This window comes from Halichoerus grypus, chromosome 12 (genome assembly GCF_964656455.1).
Source record: "Halichoerus grypus chromosome 12, mHalGry1.hap1.1, whole genome shotgun sequence".
Taxonomy (NCBI): Eukaryota; Metazoa; Chordata; class Mammalia; order Carnivora; family Phocidae; genus Halichoerus; species Halichoerus grypus.
Genome location: NC_135723.1, coordinates 62,438,881 through 62,464,384, shown reverse-complemented (window position 1 = coordinate 62,464,384; position 25,504 = coordinate 62,438,881). Strand labels below are relative to the sequence as shown.

Below are 25,504 nucleotides of genomic sequence, written 5' to 3'. Positions count from 1 at the left end.
GTGTCTGTTTTCTCATAACCAATTAACAGAATTGCTGTCAGATTTACGGATTTTTGTCAAAATGGCATCTCAACATATTCCTAGTTTCTTTCATTTGAGTGAAATTGAATATTCTTTTATATAGTTAAGAGACATTTGCATTTCTATCCTGTGAACAATCCATTCATACTTCTGATGACACTTTCCTCAGTAGCTCTTATGTTAGGATTATTTCGTCTTTATCTACAGTAGAAGTTGCAAATATTTTTTCCAAGCTTGCCATTTATTTTTAAATTAAATTAAATGTAGAAATTTTAAAAAAATGATGTAGTCAAATATATCAATATTTTCCTTATTGCTTCTGGAATTTATATCATAGGAAAGATTTCTCCACTTCCAGATCATAGAGTCATTCTCCAATTTAAAAAAATATATATTTATGGTTTTGTTCTTTGACATTTAAGTATCTGATTCATTTAGAAACTGGGCTATCCTAAAAGAAATGGATCCAATTTCATCTTTTCCACTTATTTATTGTATCCTTTCACCCTTCACCCTTTTTTTATTGTCAGGCTTCAGAGTTTGCATTGGATGTGTCTTTGACTCCGGTTCACCCACCATTTTTCTCTGACCACTGTTGACAGCCCTCGGCTCAGCTGCACTGGCGTATCTCTTGCTTTTTGCCATGGTCTTTCCCGCCGCTGCCGTGAGGAGCATCTGCAGGAGCCTGCTCAACCATTCTGGCATGTGTGCAAACCTGAAAGCATTGTGGTACTAACAAGGCATTCATATCTTCTGGGGCAACTCTGGGAGATGGGAAACAGGGGTGAAATATTCTCTTCCATGTCTCAGGCAGTCGATTCTGAGATACATCCATTGTACGTGGTTCCCCAGATGGGTACCTTGTCACTTGCTTTGTTGTAGATGTTGTCAGTGGATTTTGACTTTGCTATTCTATTGCCATGTCTTGTCCTTTTTTTAATGGGTAGTTTAGTAAGATTCAGAAACTATACTTCCGCTGCTGACATTTTCCCATAGTTTTTCTTTATAAATTTAGCGTATGTTTTTATCACCAATACATTCTTTTTGCATACTCATGGAGCCTATGTAAGTACAATTATATTGTTGGTATTCTGCTGCAATTTGCTTTTTTTTTTTTTAAAGCTTTTTCAGATCCACTTGTGATGTATATAGTTGATGAAAGAGCCGAGAAGTAGAGGATGCCAGAGCAAGCCAGCTATTAGCAACAACACAAAGACCCTCCACCACTAGGGCGGGAAGGACATAGGGGAGAGTCTACTCTGAGCTCTCCGTGGGCTTGCCTGAAGCAGAAGGCAGCCTAAAGCAGCAGGTATGTGGCCTTAGCCTCATTGCCACCTTCTAAATCTCATGTCAGTGCACCTAATTGATTAAACCTAATTCGTATCCTGTTCCTTAGCTACTGGGAGTTTGAGAATTTTTTTTTTTAATAAGATTTCTGCAGAGCAGGGATACACATCAGAGGAAAGTGGAAATGGATTCTGAGCATCAGTCAATTACATCTTCAAAAACTTGTACAGTCTTGCCTTCCCACCTAAGTCCTTAATTCATCTGGTATTATGCTGTCAGGAAGGAATCTTATTTTATTTTTCCACATGGATAACCAATTGTCCAAGTACCATTTCTTGAAAAAGCTTTCCTCCTCTACTGATCTGCAATGCTATTTCCATCATTAGTGAAGTTTCTGTGTACATGTGATTTGTTTCTGGTTTCTCCATTCTGTTCTATTGGTCAGTTTTTCTATCTCTATACCAACACTGCACTGTATTGATTAATATATCTTATATATTTTTTGATATCTAGCAATATTCCCTGATCTTGATCCTTTTCAGAAGTGTTTTAGCTCTTCTTTGGGCTTTTGCCTTTCTTTTCTTTTTTCTAACATTTTATTATTTACATTTCCAAACATATAAAAAGTTGAAAGCATTTTACAGGGAATATACATATACCTATTATCCCAATTTATCCAGATTTTATCAACATTTTATTATACTTGCCTTATCATATAGCTATCCATCTATTTATCCTTTTATCCCTTGATCAACACATATTACTTTTGATGCATTTCAAAGCATGTTGTAGATAATATCAGGCAAAACTGATGTATGATGGGAAAAAAAATCAGAACAATGGTTGTCTCTGTAGGATAGGGCAGGGCCCACTGGGAAAGAACATGAGGAAGCTTTGAGATGATTTTGGTGTTCATTATCTTGATAATAGTTTGAGTTGCACTTTTTGTCAAAAGTCATTGAATGATGTAGTTAAGATTTGTGCATTTCAAATATGTTTAAAGGACAAAAACTGTAAACACATAATAAACTCTTAATCAATGGGATGCACCCTCCTACCTCAGCAATTAGTTCTGGATTTCCTTTTAACTGCTCACAATGATGTGGACTCCCTGCCCTTAACCCACATTGGGCTCTTAAAGCTTGGACTTCACTTACGAATTCACATGCAGATATTATAATCTCATCAAACTGAAACTATTGTGGGAATCCACTGATGGGCAATGGATGGGTTTGTTAATAAGTGATATTGAGGCAACTGCCTATCAGTTGGATAAAAGGAAAACTAGTTTTTACCACCCGCCTTACACTAACATAAATTCCAAATATATTAAAAATAAAAAATAGTCCAAGTATTAAAGAAAATACAGGTAAATGCTTTATAATTTTGAATGTGAAAAATCCTTCCAAGCTAACTAAAGCGGAGGCTATGAAAATGAATAGTTTATATAAAATTTAAAAACTGATACAACATAAACACACTTCAACAAATTCAGAACTCAGAATCAATTTGCAACACATAAGTCAAGGAATGAATCTCCTTACCAAAAAAAAGTTCTTACATATCAAGAGAAAGAGGTATCTTTCCCCTCTTAAAGGACTGAATGTACAGACGGACAATGGCTAGACCACATATAAAAAAAGAACTGTGATTTACAGTTTCTGCAGCAATCAGCCTCAAACGGCCATGACTTGGTAATTACTGTTACTTTCCCTAATTTTTGCCCAGCTTCAACTCAGGGCCAACCAGACAAATCAAATATGTTCCCCAAACCAATCATATGGATAGCCCATTTGTAGCTAGTTCATTTCCAGGTTCACCATGCCAACAACTCCCACCCAGAGCCCACTTGAAGGCTTCCCTTTATTTCACTACAAAGCTTTTCCACTTGCCCGTCTGCCCTCGAGTCACTGCCAAACCCAAGTGATGGTGGCCGACTCCCTTGTTATAGCAGGCTCTGAAGTGAATAGTCTTTGCTCGCTCTCATGTGAGTGCTCTTCATTTATTTCCGCACTCCCAAACATGTACAAAGAATGTGAGTAGGCTATTAAAAGCCAAAAGAGAAAAAATAGAAAGAAGAAAAGAAAAAAGAGTCAAAAGTATGTATGTTTGATTTCACTACTATAAATGCAAACCGAACTCACATATCAGACTGATGAAGTTAAATGAATGATATGGACTTATCATGAAGAGACTATGGAGGAAGGATCATTGTTGGTGAGTTTATGTGGGATACTTTGTAGAAGGGAATACTTTGGCCACATGTATGTAAAGCTTTAAAAATGTTCAGATTTTGGTCCTGAAATTCCACTTTTATTAATTTAACCTGCCAAAACTCTGTCCTATGTATAAAGATATCTATTTCATTGTTACTAAGAAGGAAATAGGAGAAGCAAGCTATATATCAACATAAAGAATTAGCAGTGCCATGAGCACGCTCTGAAGGTGCATACACGAGTTGTATCTTTCTACAATGTCAGCTTTATTCAGTCATAAAGCAAGGTTAACATAATTATAAAGCAGGTTCAGGATCCCAAACTCAATGACATTTCACCATGTGATTAACTTGGCTTCTTACACAGAACACAAGACAAGTCACACAGCAAACAAGATAACATGGGGGGCAGGAAGTTAAGGAACCAAACATGAAGTCAGTCTGTGGGCCAGCAATTGAGTAAGGCCTTGGTCTGGTCTGGGTCAGCTCTCGGCACCTACTGCTTCTGACGTTCAAGCAGTGAAGGATCTCAGTTCTAGTTAGAGATCCATCGGGCAGAACCTTCTGCAGCAGCTGCTTTTTGAAGTGGTCAGACAGAGAGGGGTCAGTGTCTGAAGAGTCTGACAGTTTGCTGCCCCAAATCCTCCCAGTCTTGGGCCCCTGCAGACCTCCTCTGCTTCTGCTGATTGTCAATTCTGGGCTGTCGTCAGCTGGTGCTGGTCTTGGTGATATCTGGTAAGTACAGTACCCTTAACAGCTTGTATCATTGCTGACGTTGGCCCCTGCTTGACAAGGGTGACTCCATTTTGCTCTCTACAAGCAGTATTGGAAAATAATTTGTAATTGCAATGTTCATGTTTACAATTGTGTGATTTTTTGAAAGATCACACATGTACTTTCACTTCTTGGTAAAGTGTATCTTCCTCCCCCTTACCGCTCAGGTTTTTTTTTTTTTTACATTAACACTTGGCCATGAGTCTGAGGCTTTTTGTCCCAGGAGAGGGGACTGATAATGCCTAGAACAAAAAAGTCATAGCTCAGCTTTGAACATTTTAAAGTCCCTATCAAGATAAAAGTAAAAACAGGGCTTTAGGAAAGAAAAGAAAAATATTAATTTTCTAGATAATTCTCAAACTGGATTTTCACAAATTGAGCACCAATCCTTGGAGCATGAAAGAGTGGAGGTTATGATAAGAATATTCCTATCACACATCATGTACAAAATCCCTTGTGGGGCTAGGAGTGGAAGAAGCTAGGAGAGAAATAAGAGGGGGAAATGAATTCAGTTTTAGTGTGGTTTTGTGTCCCACTTCTGGTGTCCTGTTGGGTCCCTGTTAGATCTCTGGGATTCCCTGACAGAGGTTTGGGAATCTCAGAGCTCAGGGGACTTACAGCTTGCTTCCCATTTGAGCTTCTGGTTGACTATCTATGTGTCTGTCCATGGCTATATCTTTGTATGTCCCATGGCTATGTGGAGTGGGCAAAACAGCAATACCAGTAAGGTAGACTTAGGTGGACAGAGGGTCTGAGACAGAGTCCCATGATTCCCTTCAGCCCAGGCATGATGTTGAAGACAGCCAGATATTTCCAGTGTGCCCCAGTTCACTGATGGGAGGTGGGGGGTGTAGAGTGGGGAACACATAGCAGGTTCAGAGCGAGTATCATCATGGCACAAGGGAACGAGTGACCGGTGAGGTACCATGGGATTTCGTGACAGACGTGGTAAGACAGTCTCATAGCAGCTCACGGACAGGGCCTGGGCCTGAAGTTCTCAAGTTTCTTGAGAGTCTACTTTAAAGCATAGCTTGATTTCTCTAGAACACAAGCAATAACAAAACAGAAGTTATCAGTTAGAGAGATTAGGGCAAAACAAAGTTCACAGGGAGATGTGCAGGATCATAAAAGAGAGAAACTGGAGGAAAATTGCACTGAAGCAGGGGCAGATTTAGAATTGATAAACAGGCTCTAAAATGGTTACAATCACCAGTGCATGGATGTGGCTTGATCTTATGGAGGAGTGGACATGTGGTATAGGAAGGTTTGGAGCTGGCTGAAACCCAAGGTGTCAAATCACTCATCATTTCAAGGTTGATTGGCTCTTGACATAGAAATATCTGGGTCAACTGGAGAGATACCTTGGGACCTGTCGCGGGATGGGAGGAGGGCTGGAGGAGTCCCAGGTGAGAGTCAGACATTCCAAGGTTGAGCATAGTATTCGGCGGAGCAAACCTTCTCTATGAGATAAATTGAAGAACTCGAAAGGCAGGGCAGGGCGGGGGGCTGGAGAAAAGAAGGGGCATTTTGTGCTCTTTTATTTTTAAATTATATTTGATAATCAAAATGTCTGTAGGCAGCAATTGAGCCATTGGGAAAGTGCCCACTGAAAATTGTGTTGAATAGCAGACCACGAATCTCATTACATGAATAATGGTCTAACAAAGCCTGCCTATTCTTTGCCACCCACTTGAGCTTGCACAATGCAAATAACACCTTAGGCAAGAAGAGGAATCTATTGCAAATGCTGTTTTTCTACAGATGCCTTATTTCCTTTTCCAAATATAACCCTGAAGACTGTAGTTTGTTTGTGATGTAGGAAAATCATTTGGCTGCTGTGAGCTAGGAAATTGCTGTGGGAAGAGTTGTCATAGACACATGAAGTGGCCTATGTTTTACTTTGACAGTGCTATTCGGAATGAAAAGCAGGTTTTGATACTAAATTGGGATAATACCATTTTTTATAAGGACTAATTATATAAAAGTAGTCTAAATTTTTCATTATTAATAGATTGTTCTCCTGTGACCAGTGACGTGCAACTTGTTAGAGGTACTAAGGTTAACAGAGGGTCAAATATTTTGGCTAGTGTCTTTTTCTGGGATAACTTATGAGAACTGTTCTGCTAAATATAAAGTGACCTTGTTTTTTGTTTATGATAAAAAGAAGAGACGAGCAGAAAAGAATAGATAAGGGGAAAAAAGGAAAGAAAAGAAAAAATAAATCTACTACATTTCTGAGTTTTGCCCAAACTGCCATAATTTGAGTCTCTTTTTATGTGCTTATTTGCCATCCATATGTTATTTTACCTGAGGTATTTTACTTGAGGCAGTGCCCTTGGCTGGCCTCCCTGCTTCTCTTTATGCTCCCTGAGTCAATCACCTACAAGGTAGCCAGACTCCCCGTAATATGCCTCACATCCTGTTGCTATCCTACTTCAAACCCTCCGATGGCTTCTCATTACATTCTGAGTAAAATCCAAGCTTCCCACCCTGGCTTAATAGACCCTATCTGACCTGGTCTCTACTCGTTTCTCCTTCCCCAACTAGCTCCAGCCTTACTTTCTCTCTGTTCCTTAAATAGGCCAAATTTATTCCCAGCTCAGGTGGCTTGCTTGCTGTCCCCTCCCTGGAAACATTCTGCCTCAGGTGTCTGCATAATTGCCTTATTATTTTTTAACACTTGCCTGGGGTATAATTTACATATGATACAAGTGAACAATTTAATGGATTTTAATATATTTACAAAATTGTGCGACCATCACCCATAATCTCATTTCAGGATATTTTCATCACCTTCAAAAGAAATCTTGTACCCATTAACAGTCACCTCCATTCCTTGCCCCCTTCTCCAGCCCTAGACAACTGATAATCTAAGTTCTGCCTCTATAGATTTGATTATCCTGGACTTTTTACATAAATGGGATCATAAAGTATATGGTCTTTCCCGGCTGGCTTCTCTCACTTAGTATGTGTTGCGGTTCGCCATGTTGCGGTACACATTAGTAGTACTTCGTTTTTTTTATTGCTGAAGAGTATCCCCTTGTATGGGTATACCATATTTTGTCTATCCATTCATCAGTGGATAAAAGTTTGTGCTGTTTTTACTTCTTGGCTCTTATGAACAGTGCTTCTATGAACATTCATGCACAAGTTTTTGTGTGGACATATGTTTTCATTTTCTTGGGTAGACAGAAGTGGAACTGCTGGGTCAAATGGTAATCCTGGGTTTAGCATTTTGAGCAATTGTTTTCTTTTTAAAATATGAATCTTTTATTTTTCATATTTTTAATTATTTATTTTTTATTTTTAAATTTTTTTGATGGAGCGTTCTATAGTGGCTGCATTATTTTCCATTTCCACCAGCAATTTAAGAGGGCTCCGATTTCTTTACATCCTTGCCAACATTTGCTATCTGATTGGTTTTATTCCATTATTCTGGTCTGCACCCCAGTGACGGAGCTAGTCCATCTTGGTGACCAGTACAGTTAACTTCTACAGTCACCATCATGTGGTTTATGTGTTGATTACTTAAAAGCACTTATTTGAAATGTTACTGTTTTTGTTCACTTGTCTATAGTCTATTTGTACCCTGACTTTACCCATTAGAATGTAAACCACATAAAAAAAGATGTTGTCTATCTTGTTTTGTGTGTTTGAGACTCTGCAATGGTGCCTGGCATATAATATGTACTGAGTAGCTATTTAATGAATAGACCAGTAAAGTAAGTAAAATAACTAAAATAAGTTAGTAAAGGAACATACGATTATCAAAGCAAGTTTGGGAGAATTTCCTTGAAATATACATTGATCGGGGACAGAGACTCTGCCTTTGGTATAATCTGTGGAATTTACTGAGGGTTGTTTCAGAAGTGTGTGTTTAATGTTACAAGAGACTGCTACACTGTTCTCAAAACAGCTTTAGCAGTGCATTCCCACCAGAAACATAGCTCCACATCCTTGCAGGTACTTGGTCTTGTCAATTTATTATCAGTATCATTGTTACGGTTATTGACATCATTCTAGTAAGTGTGTTCTGGTAGGTCATTGTGTTGTTGTTTTTAATTTGCCTTTTGAAATGACTAATAATTTGAGTCTCTTTTCATGCGCTTATTTGCCATCCATATATTATCTTACTTGAGGTATTTGTTTGAATCTTATGGGTTTGTTTGTTTTTTCCAACTGGGCTGTTTGTTTTCTTATTATTGAGTCATGGCAGTGCTTTACATATTCTGAATGCCAGTTCTTTATTAGATATGTATTTTCTAAGTATTTTCTCCCCATCTACAGCATGTCTTCATTTCCTTTGTGCTTTTTAAAATTTATTTTTATTTTTTCAATTTCTTTTTAGTTGGACACTGGTATTATTCTCTCTCTCTTTCTAACAATCAACTTTATTTTTTAGAAATATTTTCAATTTTCAGAAAAATTGTGAAGATGGTACAGAAAGTTCCTTCCTATGTGTCTGAACCCAGTTTCCTCTATTATTAACAGTTTCTGTTAGCAGGGTACATTTCTTACAACTAATGAACCAATGTTGATATATTATTATGAACCAAAGCCTATACTTTATTCAGAAGTCTACATTTTTATTTGCTTAGTGTTTACTTGATGTTCTTTTTCTGTTCCTGGGTCCCATTCAGTATAGCACATTATAGTTGGTCCTCATCTTTTGATAGGCTCCTCTTGGCTGTGACAGTTTCTCAGAGTTTCTTTGTTTTGATGTCTTTGACAGTTTTGAAAAATACTGGTCAGATATTTTATAGAATCCCCTTGAACTGGCATTTTTCTGATGTCTTCCTCGTGATTGGGCTGGAGTTATGTGTTCTCAGAAGGAAGACCACAGAAGTAAAGTGTCACTTTCATGATATCATTTAAGGATATGTATCACCTGGATCACCTGGCTGAGGCAGTATGTGTCAGGTTTTTCTACATAAAGTTATTTCTTTTTCCTCTTTTCTGTACTGTGTTGAAGGGTTTAAATGTGCACAGCCCACAAATGCACATGAGGGAGTTATAGTCCACCTCCTTGAGGATAGAGAGTCTACATAAATTATCTGAAATCCTTCCACATGGGAGAGTTATCTCTTCTTCCCATTTACTTATTCATTCTAATCATTTATATTGATTTGAACTTGTGGATATTTATTTTATAATTTGAGTTATAATCAAGATGACTTTATTTATTTTGTTGCTCAGATTGTTCTATCTTTTGCCACTGAGAACTTTTTCAATTGATCTTGTGGCCCTTTGATACTTCCCCATGCAATCAGATTGTTTTTGAACACTTTCTTACTTTCTGGCATAACAAGATGCTCCAGGCTAATCTTGTCTATTTCTTGCCCCAGTCCTAGAATCAGCCATTTCTGTAAGCAGTCCTCTTTTCTTTCATTGGAGAATGATGTTAGGATCTAAGGTCTACATGCTTGGTGTGATTGTTGCTATTAGAATGCCTCTAAGTCCTTTCAGCTGATTAGGCATGAAGATATGTATATTTGCATCTACATTTATAAGGGATATTGATTGGATTGATTGGTAGTTTTTCTCTTGGAATATCTTTTCTAAATTTTTGAAATCAGGTTATAAAATCAAAACACAAAAATTAATAGCCTTCTTATAAAAAAAAAAAACCCACCCAAATGATTTTCCTTCCAAGCTCTGTCATAAGACAGACAAGGTGGGAGGTCGTCTCGCCTCGAATTTTGAGTTACTTGTTTGCCCTGTGATCTCAGCTCTCTGAGAGGCTTACAAAAATTATAATTTTTATCTGGCTTTCCTCACTGTTAAGGTTGTTAAGATTCAGTTTTGTTTTTTGGTTTTTTTTTTTTTTTTTTTTGCATTCTAGGAAGAAGGGAATCTCTCAAAAATTAATCCCTAATGTAGCTAGTTTTGAATTTAAACATTTCATGGGGAAATGAGTCACAATCCAGGCAAAAAGTTCACATTCCCACTCTCTACTCTTATTCATGAGACTAGAGCAGAGGTCTGAATGTTTTGGGAAACTCCAGAATACAGGACCAGTCTGCATAATGCAGACTAGAGCAGAAGGTGGATCCTGGGGAGACATCAACATCTGTAGGTAAGGGATGTAATTTCTTGAAAAAATTAGTGAGAGTTTTCATGGAGAAGTTTTGAGAAAGTGTGAGGAACAAGTCAAATCCTGAGGACAGGTGAGCACCTGGTAGGTATCCAGTGAAGAGAGACCTCCTAAGAAGTCCTTAACTTGTGAGATGCTTCTCCTTGAGATTAGGAGAAAAGTCAAATTTGGCATACATGTTTAAAATGATTTCCCTATAAATATAATTCCTTTGAGATTACTTATACCAATAGTTCTCAACCCCATGTATACATTAAAATTACTCAGAGTATTTTTATAAAATGCCAATCCTTGGGTCCCATCCTAGACCAATTATATAAAAATGTCTGGGTGTTTTTTTCTAAGCAATGGGAGCTTTTTGAAGATTTCAGATTATCTTAATGGAGTCATATTTGAGAATCACTATATGTTTGACTAGATGTTTTACTATAATCTGAAAAACCCATATAGGCATGAGGTCCTAAAACTTGTACATTCTGCTTTGAAGAAGGACCTTGGGAGAGAGTGGCTTTACAATAAGGGGGATTCAGATAGCAAGTTCCATGTGCTAGAGAAGCAAGTGGGGGCCTGGAGTGGAGAAAAAAATCTTTGAGATAGATTATATAATATGGAGTTAGGTTTGTTACCTGCAACCAAGAGGAATCTCCTCTAATTTAAAAGGAGATGTAACCCTGAAGGAAGAGTTAGAATACTGTCACTTGGGTTGCATTCACTTTATTAAAGACTTGCCATGTGTCCTAATATTTTTTTCTCAACTTCTCCGCTGTCTGGTGAAAATGATGATCCCAGGCTCAGAAACCTTGCTGTGGATGGGGAGGTTTTGAAACGTCTAAGCAAAGAGGTAACATAGACAGATTATTAACTGTATGTGTTTTCCTCCCCAAACTAAAAATTCCTTGGTGGATTAGATTGTGCCTTACTCATGTACATACAATATCAATTAGTGAAGATATATGATTAGTTAATTAATTTTCCTGTCCATTTACTCATCAAATTCTTTTATGAACTTATGTATCAGGCAGTGGTTTAGGCCTGCGGATAAAATATGGAAAGGCGACAGACAAGTCTCCTCCCCATGAAGCTTACATTCTAGTAAGGGAGACAGTCACTGAACAAATAAATGAAGTGTTAAAAATCCATATAGTAAATGTTATGAAGAAAACAAAGTAGATTAAATGTATAGAGAATATACAGAGATATGTACAGGAAGAAACCCTATTTTGGATAGGGCTATTAAGGGAAGACTTTCTGAAAGGCATCTGAAGGTCCGAATGAGAAAGTACCACCTATATGAATGTCTAGGGAAAGTGGAATAGCAAATGCAAAGAGAAAACAGCAAGGGAATTCCCCCTGAAGTAAGGATGGCCTTAATTTGTTCAGGAATTGGCAAGACGATCCATGAAATTGGATCATAGTGAGAAAGGGAGAGAGTGACATGAAATGAAGTCATAGAGGTATGCGGGACTGGGTCATGTGGAGCATTGTAGATCTTGGTAAGGAGTTGGGATTTAATTATAAATATACTGAAAAGCCATTGGGGATTCTTGTGCAGGGGAGCAAAGCACCTGATTTGTTTTTAAAGGACTACTCTGGCTGTTGGGTGGCAAGTAAATAACTTAAAGAAAGAATGAAATATTATTACAACACTCTATTATGAGCATAAATGTCTTGGTTAGGTGAGGTAGATTGAGTGTTCCAAAACGCAGGATGGAAAAATATTCCATTCAGCCATATCTCTGGGATACCATCATGATCTAAAAGGACTCAATTAATCTCTTTGAAGGGAAAAGTTTCTTTGAGACACAATTCCTGTTGGATGATGTCCCATGCTGTTGGCAAGAGTCTATAAAACACCTTTCCTCCAAACCATCTCAGACATGGCAATCCAGGAGGACTCAGGCACTGCATCTTAATTGCTGTCCTCATAAACAGTTGCATCTGGTTGCTGGAGTGCCAGACACAAGGGTCTGTGTTCCATACTATGGTAACTGGAACATCAGTTTCTATTATGTTCTATTTTGTTCTGACAGACAAATGATTAATTAGCACAATCAGCATCTCTCCTTGAAAATGGCCATGGATCAGTGTGTTCCTCTCCATCATGTAATTGAATCAGAGCCCACACACCTGTTTCCGCTTCCTTTAAACAAACACCTACCCAATAACCAACACAAAGCAATATTAAATCTCAACCTGCCTTGTGCATAAGTACATCTTTCAACTTGACCTAATCAATGCTGAAAGCTATGAAAACATGGGTCTCAGAGAAGACTGCTGCCTGATCCTCACGTGTAATCAGAGTGTCTGCAGTTCTGGCCCCGTTCAGGCTGCGTGACAGAGCTAGCCATGGCTATATTACAGAATGATTCAGAGTTTGGCTCTGGGGTCAGAGCAGCCTAGGATCAAACTTGGTTTTCCTGTTGTGTGACACTGAGCAATTCATTTAACCCCCGTAAGTCTCTGTTTCCTCATCTATAAACTGGGATAATGGTGTTTATGACAAATGTTTGTTGTTTTTCTACATGTAAATCATGCATATAATAGTCTTAACACAGTATTTAGCACATAGTAAGCAAGTGTTAGCGTTATTTACTATAATAAAAGAATATGAAGAACAATTAGATTGGCAAATTTTAGTTCCAGTTAAGATGGAGTAAATGCATGCCACCCTATCTTTTCCACTGATTACAACCCAAAGTCCTGAACACAATACATGAAACTCCATCTGAGGACTCTGAAGAGTATATAATAGCAAGTAAACTGGGGAGGAGACCAAAAAACTCAAAGAACAACACCATGGAGAAGAGTCTCTGCTTCTTCTTTCCTTCCATATTTCTTGGCATAGATTCCAGGGAAGCCTGAATCTTGAAACTGTGCAGTAAGTGCTAATAGAAAATGCTGCAAGAAACATCCTCTCTCTTGGGCCAGAAAGCTGGGAAAGGAGCTCCCAGGAAAGAGAGATCATTATCTCTTCAAGCCCTACTTGGGATGTGTCTGAGTAATGAAGTGGCATTCCCATGGCAGTGGCAAGAGCAACAGCGGTGGAGGTGGTATAGGGGTAGCGGATACAGCAGACTCTTCCTCTTGCTACTTTGCTCTGAGTTAGACCTAGTTTCTGGAAGTCCTTATAGTGCACTGATGCTAAAGCCATGGTTTTCCAGGCAGAGCCATGAAAAGGAGCTCCTAGGAGTCAGAGAATGTGGTGGCTTCACAGAAAGGAGATAGTTGGGGAAAGGGACCCTTTAAATCTGTGTATAAAGTCTTGGGTTCATCATGAGTTGTGCATGCATAGAACTTGATCATAAGCAACATAGCAAACACTTTGAGAACTGAACCATAGTGTAGACCACTACCCAGGTTTTAGACTGAGCCCCGAATGGTGCATGCACAGGGTAGGCCAGATACCACAGCAAGATTGTGAATACTAAACTGATACTGGAGCCACAGTGTGCAAGTGGGTAGGGACTGTGCTCTGAACCTAGCTAGGTTGGTTGCCTACTAAAGCAAACAAATAAACAAAACAAAACAAAAAAACCACTTCCCAGAAAATTTTTAATCCAAAGTTAAACCCAGAGCCCAGAGTTTTATAGCATAATATGAAAATGTCTGGGATACAATCCAAAATTACTCGACATACAAAGAATCAGGAAAATGTTAACAACCTTCAAGGGAAAAAGTAATCAACAAGCACAAATTCCAAGATGACCCAAATGTGGGAATTATTGGACAAAGATTTTAAAGAACCTCTTATAATGATGTACATGAAGTAAGGGTGAGCACTCTTGAAAATGGAAAGATAGAAATTCTCAGCCAGGAAACAAGGGATATCAAGAACCAAATGGAAATTTTGAATGGATAGATACTATAACAGAAATAGACAGTCCACTGTCGGACCACAAAAGCAGAATGGAGAGGGGAAAGAAAAGAATCAATATACTTGACTGTAGATCAATAAAAATTATCCAATCTGGAAAACATAGAAGAAAAAAAGTTTGATAAAATACGCACAGAGCCTCAAAGAACAGCGGGACAGTATCAGAGCTTCTTACTTTGGCGTTATTGTAATCCTGGAAGGTGAGGAGAAAGAAATGGTGCAGAAATTTATTTGAAGAGATAATGGCTGAAAATTTTCCAGATTTGATAAAGGAACATATATTTGCAGATGCAAGAAGTTCGGCAAACTTCAGGTAAGATAAACTTGAAGAAAGCCATGCTCTGACTTATCATAATCAAAGAACAGAAACTAAAACAAAGCAAAAATCTTGAAAAGGCCAGATGAAAACAACACATAAGGAATCAGTGATTCAAATGAGGGAAGCTTTCTCATCAGAAACCATGAAGGCAAAGCAAAAAAACAGAAAAGGAAATAGTGGAATAACGTTTTAAAGTGTTGTAAGAAAAATACTGTCAATGCAGATTTCCATGCCCACTAAAAATATCACTCAGGAATTTAGTTCTGAGATCAGGTCCAGTATTTTATTTTATTTTTTAAAGATTTTATTTATTTATTTGACAGAGAGAGAGAGAGCACAAGTAGACAGAATGGCAGGAGATGGAGAAGCAGGCTCCCTGCTGAACAGAGAGCCTGATGTGGGGCTCGATCCCAGGACCCTGGGATCATGACCTGAGCTGAAGGCAGTCGCTTAACCGACTGAGCCACCCAGACGCCCAGGTCCAGTATTTTAAAATATGTTGATTTTTTCACCAAATGCCCTTATCATGTTCTGGTTACAGTTCTCTGTATAAGCAATTCCAGAAAGATAAGGACTCAACCTCTCCAAGAAACTTACTCTAAAGTCTGGGGGAAGGTGGAAATGTGAGCAATTAAGTGCCATGTAGACTTTGGAATTAAGGTTGGAGTCCATATATGGTACTCTGGAGACACAAAGGACAACATAATTGTCTCTTTATTCAGGTAAAAAGAGGGAACCAGGTGTAGTTTTAACAGGCGATTATGTTGAATATTCAAAGATATGTCTCAATGCTGGGCACCTATTGTGTTTCTTAAATCTTATAAACTACACACTTGTAAAATAGTCCCTAATACCTTAAGATTTAAAAAAGAAAAACATAGATATCCTGTGACTCTGGTACTTTGTCATCAACAAATACGCAATCATTGAAGGATAACAGGAATAAAAAAAGTGTAGGTACAATTTAAGAATTGTTTTCATTCACTTACATTTTCCTGGTGAAGCACTGAGGTCTTGGAGTACCCAAAGAGAAAAGTCTTCAGGTGTGATTCTAATAAGAAATCATCTTTGATGTGGAAGGCTCTTCCTTTACTTAACTGGGGGCGGATTCAGAAGGGCACATCCCATACTAAACTTCTGGTCTACTAATGTTTTAAAATTAGACTATTAGAGACTGAGTTTGGGTAGAGAAAGGTGCCATGAGTTTGGGTAGAGAAAGGTGACATCCATATTTTGGCTTCTGCTTGTATTCTCTCAATTTCAAAAAAGGCAATTTGACATCATTTTTAATAACCCATAACCCCTCAAATTATGGCTGTTCTTTGTTGTTTTAATTACAATTTGAAATTAGATATGCAACCCACCAACCCACAATAAAACACTCTGAAGCTTTTCTTCTCAAAGGGAAACTACTTTCAATCTTTAAACTCTGCACAAATGTCCCATTTTATTTGACCAGTGTTATACCACAGAAACGGATTACTTTCTCAACAAAGAAAAAACAGTTTAATAGACCAGATTTTCATGTCATTAGGAAGTCTTCTGACCTTTTTTTTTTTTCCTCAACAGAATTATTTCCTTTTGAAGACAAAATAACTCTGGTCCTGCAGACAAAAATCCACATATAAGGGAGTATCTGTTAAACAAAATTTAATGGGACACTTTTCTGGGAAATGTTTGTAGACAAAAAAAGTATATTTTCTTAGACAAATCTACACGGCCTATACATACGCTGTGGTTCAAAGCAGTCTTCAAGGTTTTATCTTTTTGTCTCCATTATGCAACCTGGGTCTTCACTTATGCATAACAAAACCAAGGAAAATATGTGACTTGAGTTCCCAATATTGTTTCTCAAGTCAGTCTTCTCTATTCAAAGCTTTGGCTTTGAATACAGAGATGGAATCTGGATAGAATGAAATTAATACAGGGAAGCGACCCTCGTCCTTTGATATAGAAGAGGTTAAATTGTTCCCTTGCCAATTTCTAAATTTGAAAATAAACAGATAATATGGTTTTACTTTTTCCTTCTTTTTCATTGAAACGAAATGACTCCGACCCTGAATTGGGTTTCAGAATTAAAGAGTTTGCTGTTTTTAACTTTTTATAAATATTTATTGCAATAATCTCCTGGTTTTCAAACATGTGGCCTGGGTTCTCCTGAATATAGTCAACTTGAATACAGTCAACTTTCAAAGAAAGAGAATTTAGGATCTTGGGACTTGATGATAGAACAAAAAGATGCCCCCAGAAAATCATTCAGAGGCTGCAAAGGAACTCTTGCCATTATTCCTGTCTGTGGGATAAGTGGCAATAAGCTGAGAGTTTTTAGGATGGTAGGTTCTTGAGGAGTCCTATGTGGTGGTGGTCATTTCCTTGTATGAAAGCAACTCAGAACCTGTATCTGACTGTAAGAGTCATGTGTGATTAGCATAGTACAGTGCTTTTCAAACTTTTCTATAGTAATGAGATTTTTTTTTAAAGAAAAATCTCTGCTGAAGCCCACTATATAATGTAGTCAGAAGCAGGGCTACTCTGGTTGATTTGGACCCATCAGTGGGCTCCACATAAGCCCCAAAGCTTGGCAGAGCCATAAAGCAGAACTACCAGCAAAGCAGGGAATCAGAGAGTCAACTCAATCTCTTATTAGTTGCCAGAACTTAGACAATTTGCAATCTTTTTGAGCATGTGTGTATGTGTGTATGCATTCTTGCCTTTCAGGATTGTTGTGAAGAAAAGTGATAATACACATACAATGTCTAGCCCAATACCTTGCATGGAAGTAGGTATTAGAAAATTGCCTCTATTCTTATTAACTGTCATCAGAATCTTAACCATACTGAGCCATGAGCCAGACTCAGTATGGAATCTTACTGAACCATGTTCCAGGCTTGTTCTAAAGGGCTATATATGTATTCACTCTGATAATTTACAGATGGTGCCACTGAGGCTTAGGAGGTTAAGTAGTTTACCCAGCACAGATAATAAGTAGTAGAGTTGGATTTAAGCTTCAAAGCCTGCATTTAACTCCAGAGCTTGAGCTCCTAACCCCAGCATGCAGTTGCTTCTTAATAAAGCACAAGACTCAGTGTGTGCTTGTGTAGGTCAGTCTCTCCATATCTTAGCTTCCTCACCATTCAAATAAGAAATACTTCTTTTAGCTTTGTGAGACTCAAATGACGTAAAGTTTGTCACGTGCAAAGACTCTTATTTTTGTATAAACAAATGGGGACCTGCATGGTCTGCCTGTCTGTTTTATCCAGTTTGATCATATAAACTGACAACCACCAAATCTTCATTTCCATCTGTTTGTGTGGAAGCAACTCAGGTCAAAAACATGTCTGAACTTTGTCAAAATACTCCAAAATGGAATCCTATTTAGCTTTAAGCTAGGTTCTCAGAAAAAAAATTTTCCAAGCCTAGGGGCACCTGGGTGGCTCAGTTGGTTGAGTGGTTGAGCATTGGACTTCTGGTTTCAGCTCAGTTTGCATCTTCATCTAGGGGTTGTGGGATCAAGCCCTGCATTGGGTTTCACACTCAGCGGGGAGTCTGCTTCTTCCTCGCCCTCTGCCCTTCCCCCTGCTCTCTCTCTCTCTCTCTCTCAAATGAATAAATAAATCTTAAATTTTTTTTTCCAAGCCTAGTGAGCAGTTTTGCTGTGAACCCACATTTGAGAACAAGAGATTGTAATGTAAGTGCTTGGTACGGGACATTGTCTGTGTATCACACTGAAATAAAGAGATAGGCCAGCAAGGGATGCCTGAAGGTTCGAGGTGGAAGGCATTTGCTTTGCTGGGTAACTCCAGAAAACACTTGGACATTCTTTCCATAACCATAATGTTTTATGATATTTTAGGTTGAGTACATTGATATTGGAGTGAAACACTATAAATACTATGATATACACATGAATTTTTGAAGCTTATTTATGGAAAAGGTAGAAGAACGAAAGATAGGGGACATCGTAAGGTGAGAGTATCTGAGTTACCTGAATGCTTGTTGTAGATTCTATCCTTGAAAGACTTGCTTCATATCCCCTTGTTATTGCTAATTGAAAACTTTTCCCAATAATACTCAAAACACCCAGGTTTACATTTACATTTAATGTTTACACTGTAAAGGAAATTTGTCTTAATTGTTCACTTTCTAGAATGTTTGTGCTGTGTCCTAGTGTCGAAACAACTATGTACATTTAGAAGACTACTTACATTTCCATAATTTTTGTAATTGACTATTTTATACAGACATTTCTGGCAAGAGAAGGAAGGTGTTAAATTGAGGAAACAAATAATCCTTACCCTGACCTACCTGGTCAAATATGTATATTTAATCTGGTTTGTCAAAGGAAGGAAAACAGAACAAAGTCGTCTGTTTACTACCATGAAGATGAAATGTAGGAACTGATGAGCAAGGTAGAATTCAATGCTATAAAAATAGAAATAAAGTCCACATGTCATTTTTTCTTTCTCTTGTCTCCCAATTTTGTTATTCAGTGATTGTCAATGAGTTGTGAAAGACTTCTTTAGCTGAGAGGGGTGGTATAGAAAGAAAAATGGGAAATAAAAGAGAGTCCTTAGAAAACAACAGGAACAGTTGAATTGTAAGGTAGCTTCTTCATCTAGAACAACAACCCTCAATTTTAACTGCATATGGGAATCATCTGGGGAACTTTTAAAATTTGTAGGTCCCTGGATCCCATTCCTGGGGATTCTTGTTTAATTGATCCGGCTTCAATGTCAGTATTTTATAAAACTCCCCAGTGAGTCTAAAGAGTTTTCAGGATAGAGAACCACTGGGGACACACTAACAGTTAATCCATAGATCACCAGGTGGGCTGGGCTTCTAGAGGTCTCATGTCTATGGGAAGAAGGATATGCACTACAGAAGATGGTATTTGGAAGTAGCATTGGCAATCAAGCCTTCATGGGCTGAAGACAGCAAAGTTCTGTGTGGGATGGGCAGCCCTCTACATCTTGCTTCCCCTTTTGTGCTCTTTGTTGGTGAGTTTGGAGAATAAACAAGGAAATGCCATGAGATGTTTAGCAATCCTTGGGGATTCCATATGCTACCCTTCATCTGAAGGCAATAGGTCTCCTTTTCCTTCTCCATCATATCTGAAGTCATCTGCAGAAACCATGGCAAACTTTTCAAAATCTACATTGGAGAACTGGAGATAAACAAGGGAGCCTGGAGTCTGACCCAGGGAAAGAGTAAAAAGTTTAAAAAGATTAGAAAGGAAAGCAATTTGGGGGGTACAAATGCAATATGTCAGAAGCCAAGTTGGGGATGGAAGCTAAAACATGATGCAGGAGCCAAAAGAGGGATGTGATCAAGGGAAATGAGGCAGCTGGAGATAAGGAGAGGGGCATAATAATTGCAGGGAACAGAGGTTGTTTGGTGCAAGACTCCTCTGGGAAGGATGATCCTGTGACTTCTCTCTAATTCTCTGGGATAGCCTAAAAGGACTCCGTGGCTACTCACCCTAGGTCAGGGTAATATGACCCAGGTGATGTCCAAGGGAGACCACTTTGGCAGAGGCCAGTATAGCTCAGAGAGAAGGAAGCTAGAGGCAGTTAGGAAGCCCCTCTGTTGGGTCGTCACCCAGTAATAGGTTCTGAAGGGGCTTCTGGGAATGACATTGTGGCAGTACCCTCAGCAGTGGTGTGATAATTGATTCTGACAGAAAAGGATGAAGGAGGATGAGGAGACGATGTGAAATTGTGGCTCTGAGTCTACACGTCAAGGCGAATGGCAATGCCATGGACAGAAAGTATCAGGAAGAAGGGTCCTGCCTCTCAGGCTCTGGCATTCAGTCGGCCCCTGGACTTCCTCTCCCTCCACGCTCCCATCACTCGTGTGCTCAGCAACTCTGCTGGTTCTGTCTCAGGGCCTTTAAACTTTCCATTCCTTCTGCTTTCAAAGTTCTTTCCCCACAATTTCACATGGGTTCCTCTTCCTCACCATTCAGGTCTAAGTCAAATAACCTCCTTTCAGCAAGGCCCTGCCTGTCACCGAATGCCGTTCGATTTTCTTCCATACCACCCCCTACAGTGTTCCTACACCGTCTTCTCCATGGCATTTGTCAATGTTGAAATTATCTTGTTGGTTGTTGTTATTTTCTTCACTCCCCATCCAACTCTTTATGTGTCACAGCCGTCTCCAGCATTCGAGGATCTCCTGGCACATGGTAAGAGCTTCATCAGTGCTTCCAGGGGCTGACTGCCTCAGGTACTTCTGGGGCCTGGATTTTCTTTCCCTCATCTGTTGTCACTTCTCAACCAGGCCCTCCTGACATCTTGATCTCAGTCAGACTCCCTTCTATGTTGTCTTTCATAAAACCCTGTGATTTCCTTCAAAGCTCTTTCACAGTTTTCAAATCCATATGTCTTTATGTGTCCACATTCTATCTCCCCCAGTAGACTCTAAGTTTCTGCAGGGCAAAGACTGTATATCATTTTTACCTAAATATCTATATATCTCTATCTCTGTCTCTATCTATCTCTATCTCTATCTATCTCTATCTATCTATCTATCTATCTATCTATCTATCTATCTATCTATATCTTGGCTACCATGTATTCCCAGTGCCAGACACATAGTAGGTGCTCACTTATTCTGTATTGAATAGATATTGAAATATTGAGATTCTCTTGGGTGGAACCACAGAGTAGAATATTTCTAAAAATAGCTGAAGAAGGGTTGATAAACACTTCTTGGGGGCAATTTAGATTTCCTTGTCTGGCCAGAATGTGCTCTTACACTTTGTAGGAAGGTCATCAAAACCACTCTGATTTAGAGGAAGACGTTCATACCCATTTCTCCAATAGGACAATTTGACAAAGGGGCTGAGCCTGACTCTGCCTCAGCTGGAGGAGACATCCTGGTGCTGCTCTCCAAGGTGGGTGGAGAGAAGGCAGCCAAATGGGTCACCCTTGAGCTGGGAGCCTGCTGGCCATCGTGGGGAGGAAAGACAACCCAGGGCACCATGGCTGGGTGGACTTTAGCACCTGAAGTCTGGCCATTCTTTTCTTCTGTCCGGTTATAGTCATGCAGGTTTGGATAGTGTTCAGGTTGTTCCTCTGTGAGAAGCTCAAGCTGCTAAAAGGAAAATAAGAACAAAAAGAGTGGGCAACTTAGCATATTTGCACCAAACAGCTAAGCCAGACTTTTGGGAAAGGTACTCCTGGGTGGGGAATTCTCTAGAGGGGGCTCTGGGAGCTAGCAGCAGATTCTGGCAATGACTAAGCCATACTAGCTCAAAAGTTGTGTTTCTTATTCTCATCGAGAAAATGGCTAATAATAATAATTATTATTAATATGTATCGCTTATTTACAGGGCAGGAGGAAAGATTGGCATAGGAATTAGACGACCTGAGTTCTAATCCTCAATTGCCACCAGCTAGCCACATGGCCTTGAACAAAGGCTTCACTTTTTTTATACTTAAAATGGAGGTGTTGGCCCATAATCCCAGAATCTGAACTGATCGCACTATCAGGTTTCTGATTTAATGCATCCCTCCGGCGGTCGGCAGGACAGAGTCCAGCTTCACAACCCACTGCCCCGTACCGATAGAATCTCATCTTTGATTTGCTGAGCCCGGTCTCCTAATTGAAACTCCAGCTCTTCTACTTGCTGCCGCAGGGCCCAGCGGAGAGTCTGCAGCTGTTCGGCCTCCTCCCTGCAGGTAGAGAATAGAAATCGACCACATTTCCCATCACCTCCAAGCGCAGTCCTCCATCATCCCTCTCAAAATGTAGGTCAGTCCTCTGACATTTCTTACAAGGGAAAGTCACCTTCTTTATTTGTTATCAGTGGCAGACATGGTATATCACCAGGGCGGGTGTTCTTTCTTTTTTAAACAACTCTATTGCAGAATAATTTGCATACCATGGAGTTCACCTATTTTAACAGTCCAATGCAATGATTTTTAGTACATTTGCCAGGTTGTTTCACTCACCACCAGTCAGTTTGGGATCACTTCCCTCTGCCCAGTAAAAACTCCTGTGTCCCTTTACAGTTAATCCTTATTCCCACCCCTCAGGCCCAGGCAACAGCTAATCGACTTTTGGGACATATGCTTTTCATCTATGTGAAAATAATGCAGATTTTCAAAACTCTAAGAACTCCCAATACTTACATTTGCATAAGTCCCATTCACATTAATGGAAGATATCCTGCTGGCTATCTCCATCTTCCCGGCTGACTGCCCATCTTCTGACCTCAAATAGCCTTGGCCTTAAAGAGTGAGTGTTGCTATCTAGCAAATAGCTCTCACAGACTCCCACTGAGAAAGCAAGAACAAGAACAGGAAAGCAAAGGAAAAGGATTCATTTCTCATTAGTCCTCCTCCCTGGTGCTCATCTGTCCTGCCCTGATTACCTTTCCTTGCTCCAGGTGTGTGGGCTCTACTTTTATGACTCTCTTCGATAATTACCTTTCCTCCTCTGACATGTCCCTGCAAAAGAGTGCCTGCTGTCCTGTAAGGTGCTGTTCAGTTTCCTCCAGATGCTCCCGGAAACTCCGGCACACCATCTTCATCACTTCCATCTCGTGGACTGTGCGCTGAGAACAATTAGAAAGAGCTGAAAAGGAAGTCCTTTCGGATTCACTGCAAGAGCTCACCACGGCGGAGCCTGCCTTCCCCCTGGGGCTCCCTTGTCTGCAATGAAGCCCTGTCGCTAATGTGTGGGGAAGAATAAAGAGGAAAGCCCAGCCTTTGGCTTCTCCAGGCCAGCACAGGCAATACTTGGCTGGGACAGGATGGCAGTTGGTTGTTGATTGGCTCTTGGAGACATTATGTCCCGGAGACAGGATGGCTGTCTGAAGAACTAGGTGATGTAGGGGTACAAGGACGCAGATAAAGGAGAGCAGGAGGGAAAGGGCCAAAGTAAGGGCTTGTGCTTAGGAAAGTTGAGCCCTGTTAAATCTTGTTTAACTTGGGCTTTGAATACTGCCTCACTCTGAATCTCAATAACGTTGAACACATCTGTCCCGATGGTATGTGTTTGATTAGAGAAAGTCTGCTTAGAATATTTTTTTTTTATCAGTCTTAGCCCTGCTTAACTGCAATCCCTGATGGTGAAATCTGCAGGATCAGCTCCATGTAGCTAACAAGCTCATCCAGAGTAAGGCAGGCATCATTTAGGCATCCCACTCCCTTCATGAATTGGAATCTAGAATTGAACTCTGTCTATGCTCCCCATCCTGCTCCTTATTGTTCCTGATGTGAACCGTTCTTTAAATCTTACTTTCTCTGCGTGACTGTGCTTCTGCCTATATATATCCTAATATATATATATCTCTTCCTGCAGCCCCTAAGTTCAGTCCATTTGTTGGGAACCTGATGATTTGCTGAGTTCTTACTAGCTATCCCCCTTGTTTTCCAGCCCAGGTTGGATCATGCTTTGAATAGATGCATGATCCAGGACCCCAGTATCTCCACCCATCTGACTTTAACCGACATTAATGCTTGTTAGACCCTAATGCTTCCTCTACCAGGCGCATGGGTTTGACTGCCCTCCCTGCCTCCCAGAGTAGCATGGCAGAGGCTGCTAGCTGCCTGCTAACTGTCTTTTCCCCCTTTATTCACATGAACAGACTTCTAATGTCTTAGGGCAACAATGTGTCTAACAAATGACATTTCCCAGCATCCCTTGCAGTAGGATGGCAATGAGTTGGAAGTGGAGAGCATGGAGTGGGGCTTGTGGAAAGCTCTTTAAAGGAAACTGATTTTCATGGCAGCCCTCTTTCAACCTTCTTTTCTTCCTTCCATGGAGACCAGTCTTACAGCTGTGTTAATTCCTCTTAGCCCTGTTTTTAGGAAGTCCCAGATTTCTTACTCTTCTCCTCCAAGCCCCATGGCCAAGATCCTGGCAGCTTCATGGCTACTTTTACTGGAATTGTCATAGTAGAAATACTTTCCTACAAGTGATGCTTTTATACTGAAAACTCCTCATCATTTTGCTCTGAGAGTTCGGTTTGATTCTGTCCCTTAATTTTTATATTTGAATAACATATTTTACATGGCAAAACTCTCTAATTATTTGCTTCAGTGTGAGTGCATTTGAACCAGTTAGAGGAGTATTTGAAGTGTTACTGATGTTGGCAATCGTGCTTGAAAGGTGACTACAGTTATGGCTCTTGAAACCAGAAAGGATGTTAGAGACCATGAAGGGTTCTTTTTATAGAGAAGTGTTCTGACACAGAAGGGCAAACTGACTTGTCCAAGGTCAAAAAAGGGCAGATTTCAAGCCTGATTCATTTCTTTTCTTCTCAAGATCTAACTGAGTCACAGCAGTGTGGCTAGACACAGGGACAAGCTATTTGTCCCTTAGGACTGAGCTGGTTGAATGGTCCTAGTAGATTCCTACAGGCTGACCAAGTTCTAGGGATGGTCAGGCCAGGGGCATGGAGACATGGTGCTCAAGTAGGCTGAGCATTAGAAACATTAAAGTTTATGCTTCATCTAGTTATTTTGGGGTAACCCTTTGTGATTGGAAGGCACGCGGGGCTGGGATGTAGGAGTAACTCCTGGCTGTTTGGTACCCGAGAAGAGAGTGAGGTGGAAGATTCTGAAACACTGCCATCTTCTGGTCATTTGGAAGTACTAACACTATATTTCAGCTCTAGAACAGGTATAGAATTAGTTTTCAGAGAAAAGGAAAACTTAGGCAAGGAAAAAAAAAATAAGAGGCTGTTTCGAACTCTTTCTTCCGATGTAAGTGCTAGGTTATAACCCAGAATCAATTCAAGGTCTACTCAACTGACTCAAGCGCATTAAAACAAACTTTAGTAGTAAGAGCAAGAAACCACCAGAAAACATTGAAACTTCACTTTTGAGTTGGCTCATCTGACTTGTTAAGCTGTGTATGCTTTCTTTTTATTTAAAGCTAAATCATGAACATCATAGAAGAATTTTCTAA

At 39.6% G+C, this 25,504-nt stretch overlaps 1 protein-coding gene across 1 annotated transcript in view; it reads right to left on the bottom strand.

Annotated features, from left to right (window-relative positions):
* Positions 1 to 18,447: 18,447 nt before the first annotated feature.
* Positions 18,448 to 25,504, bottom strand: part of ITPRID1 (ITPR interacting domain containing 1) — an 81,722-nt gene continuing 74,665 nt past the window's right edge. Inside the window, exons 12-14 of the mRNA XM_078059824.1 lie at positions 23,017 to 23,144; positions 22,149 to 22,260; positions 18,448 to 21,679 (exon numbers count right to left, since the gene is read on the bottom strand). Of these exons, the coding sequence (XP_077915950.1) occupies positions 21,374 to 21,679; positions 22,149 to 22,260; positions 23,017 to 23,144 (546 nt within the window). The 3' untranslated portion in view covers positions 18,448 to 21,373. The remainder of the gene's footprint in view (positions 21,680 to 22,148; positions 22,261 to 23,016; positions 23,145 to 25,504) is intronic.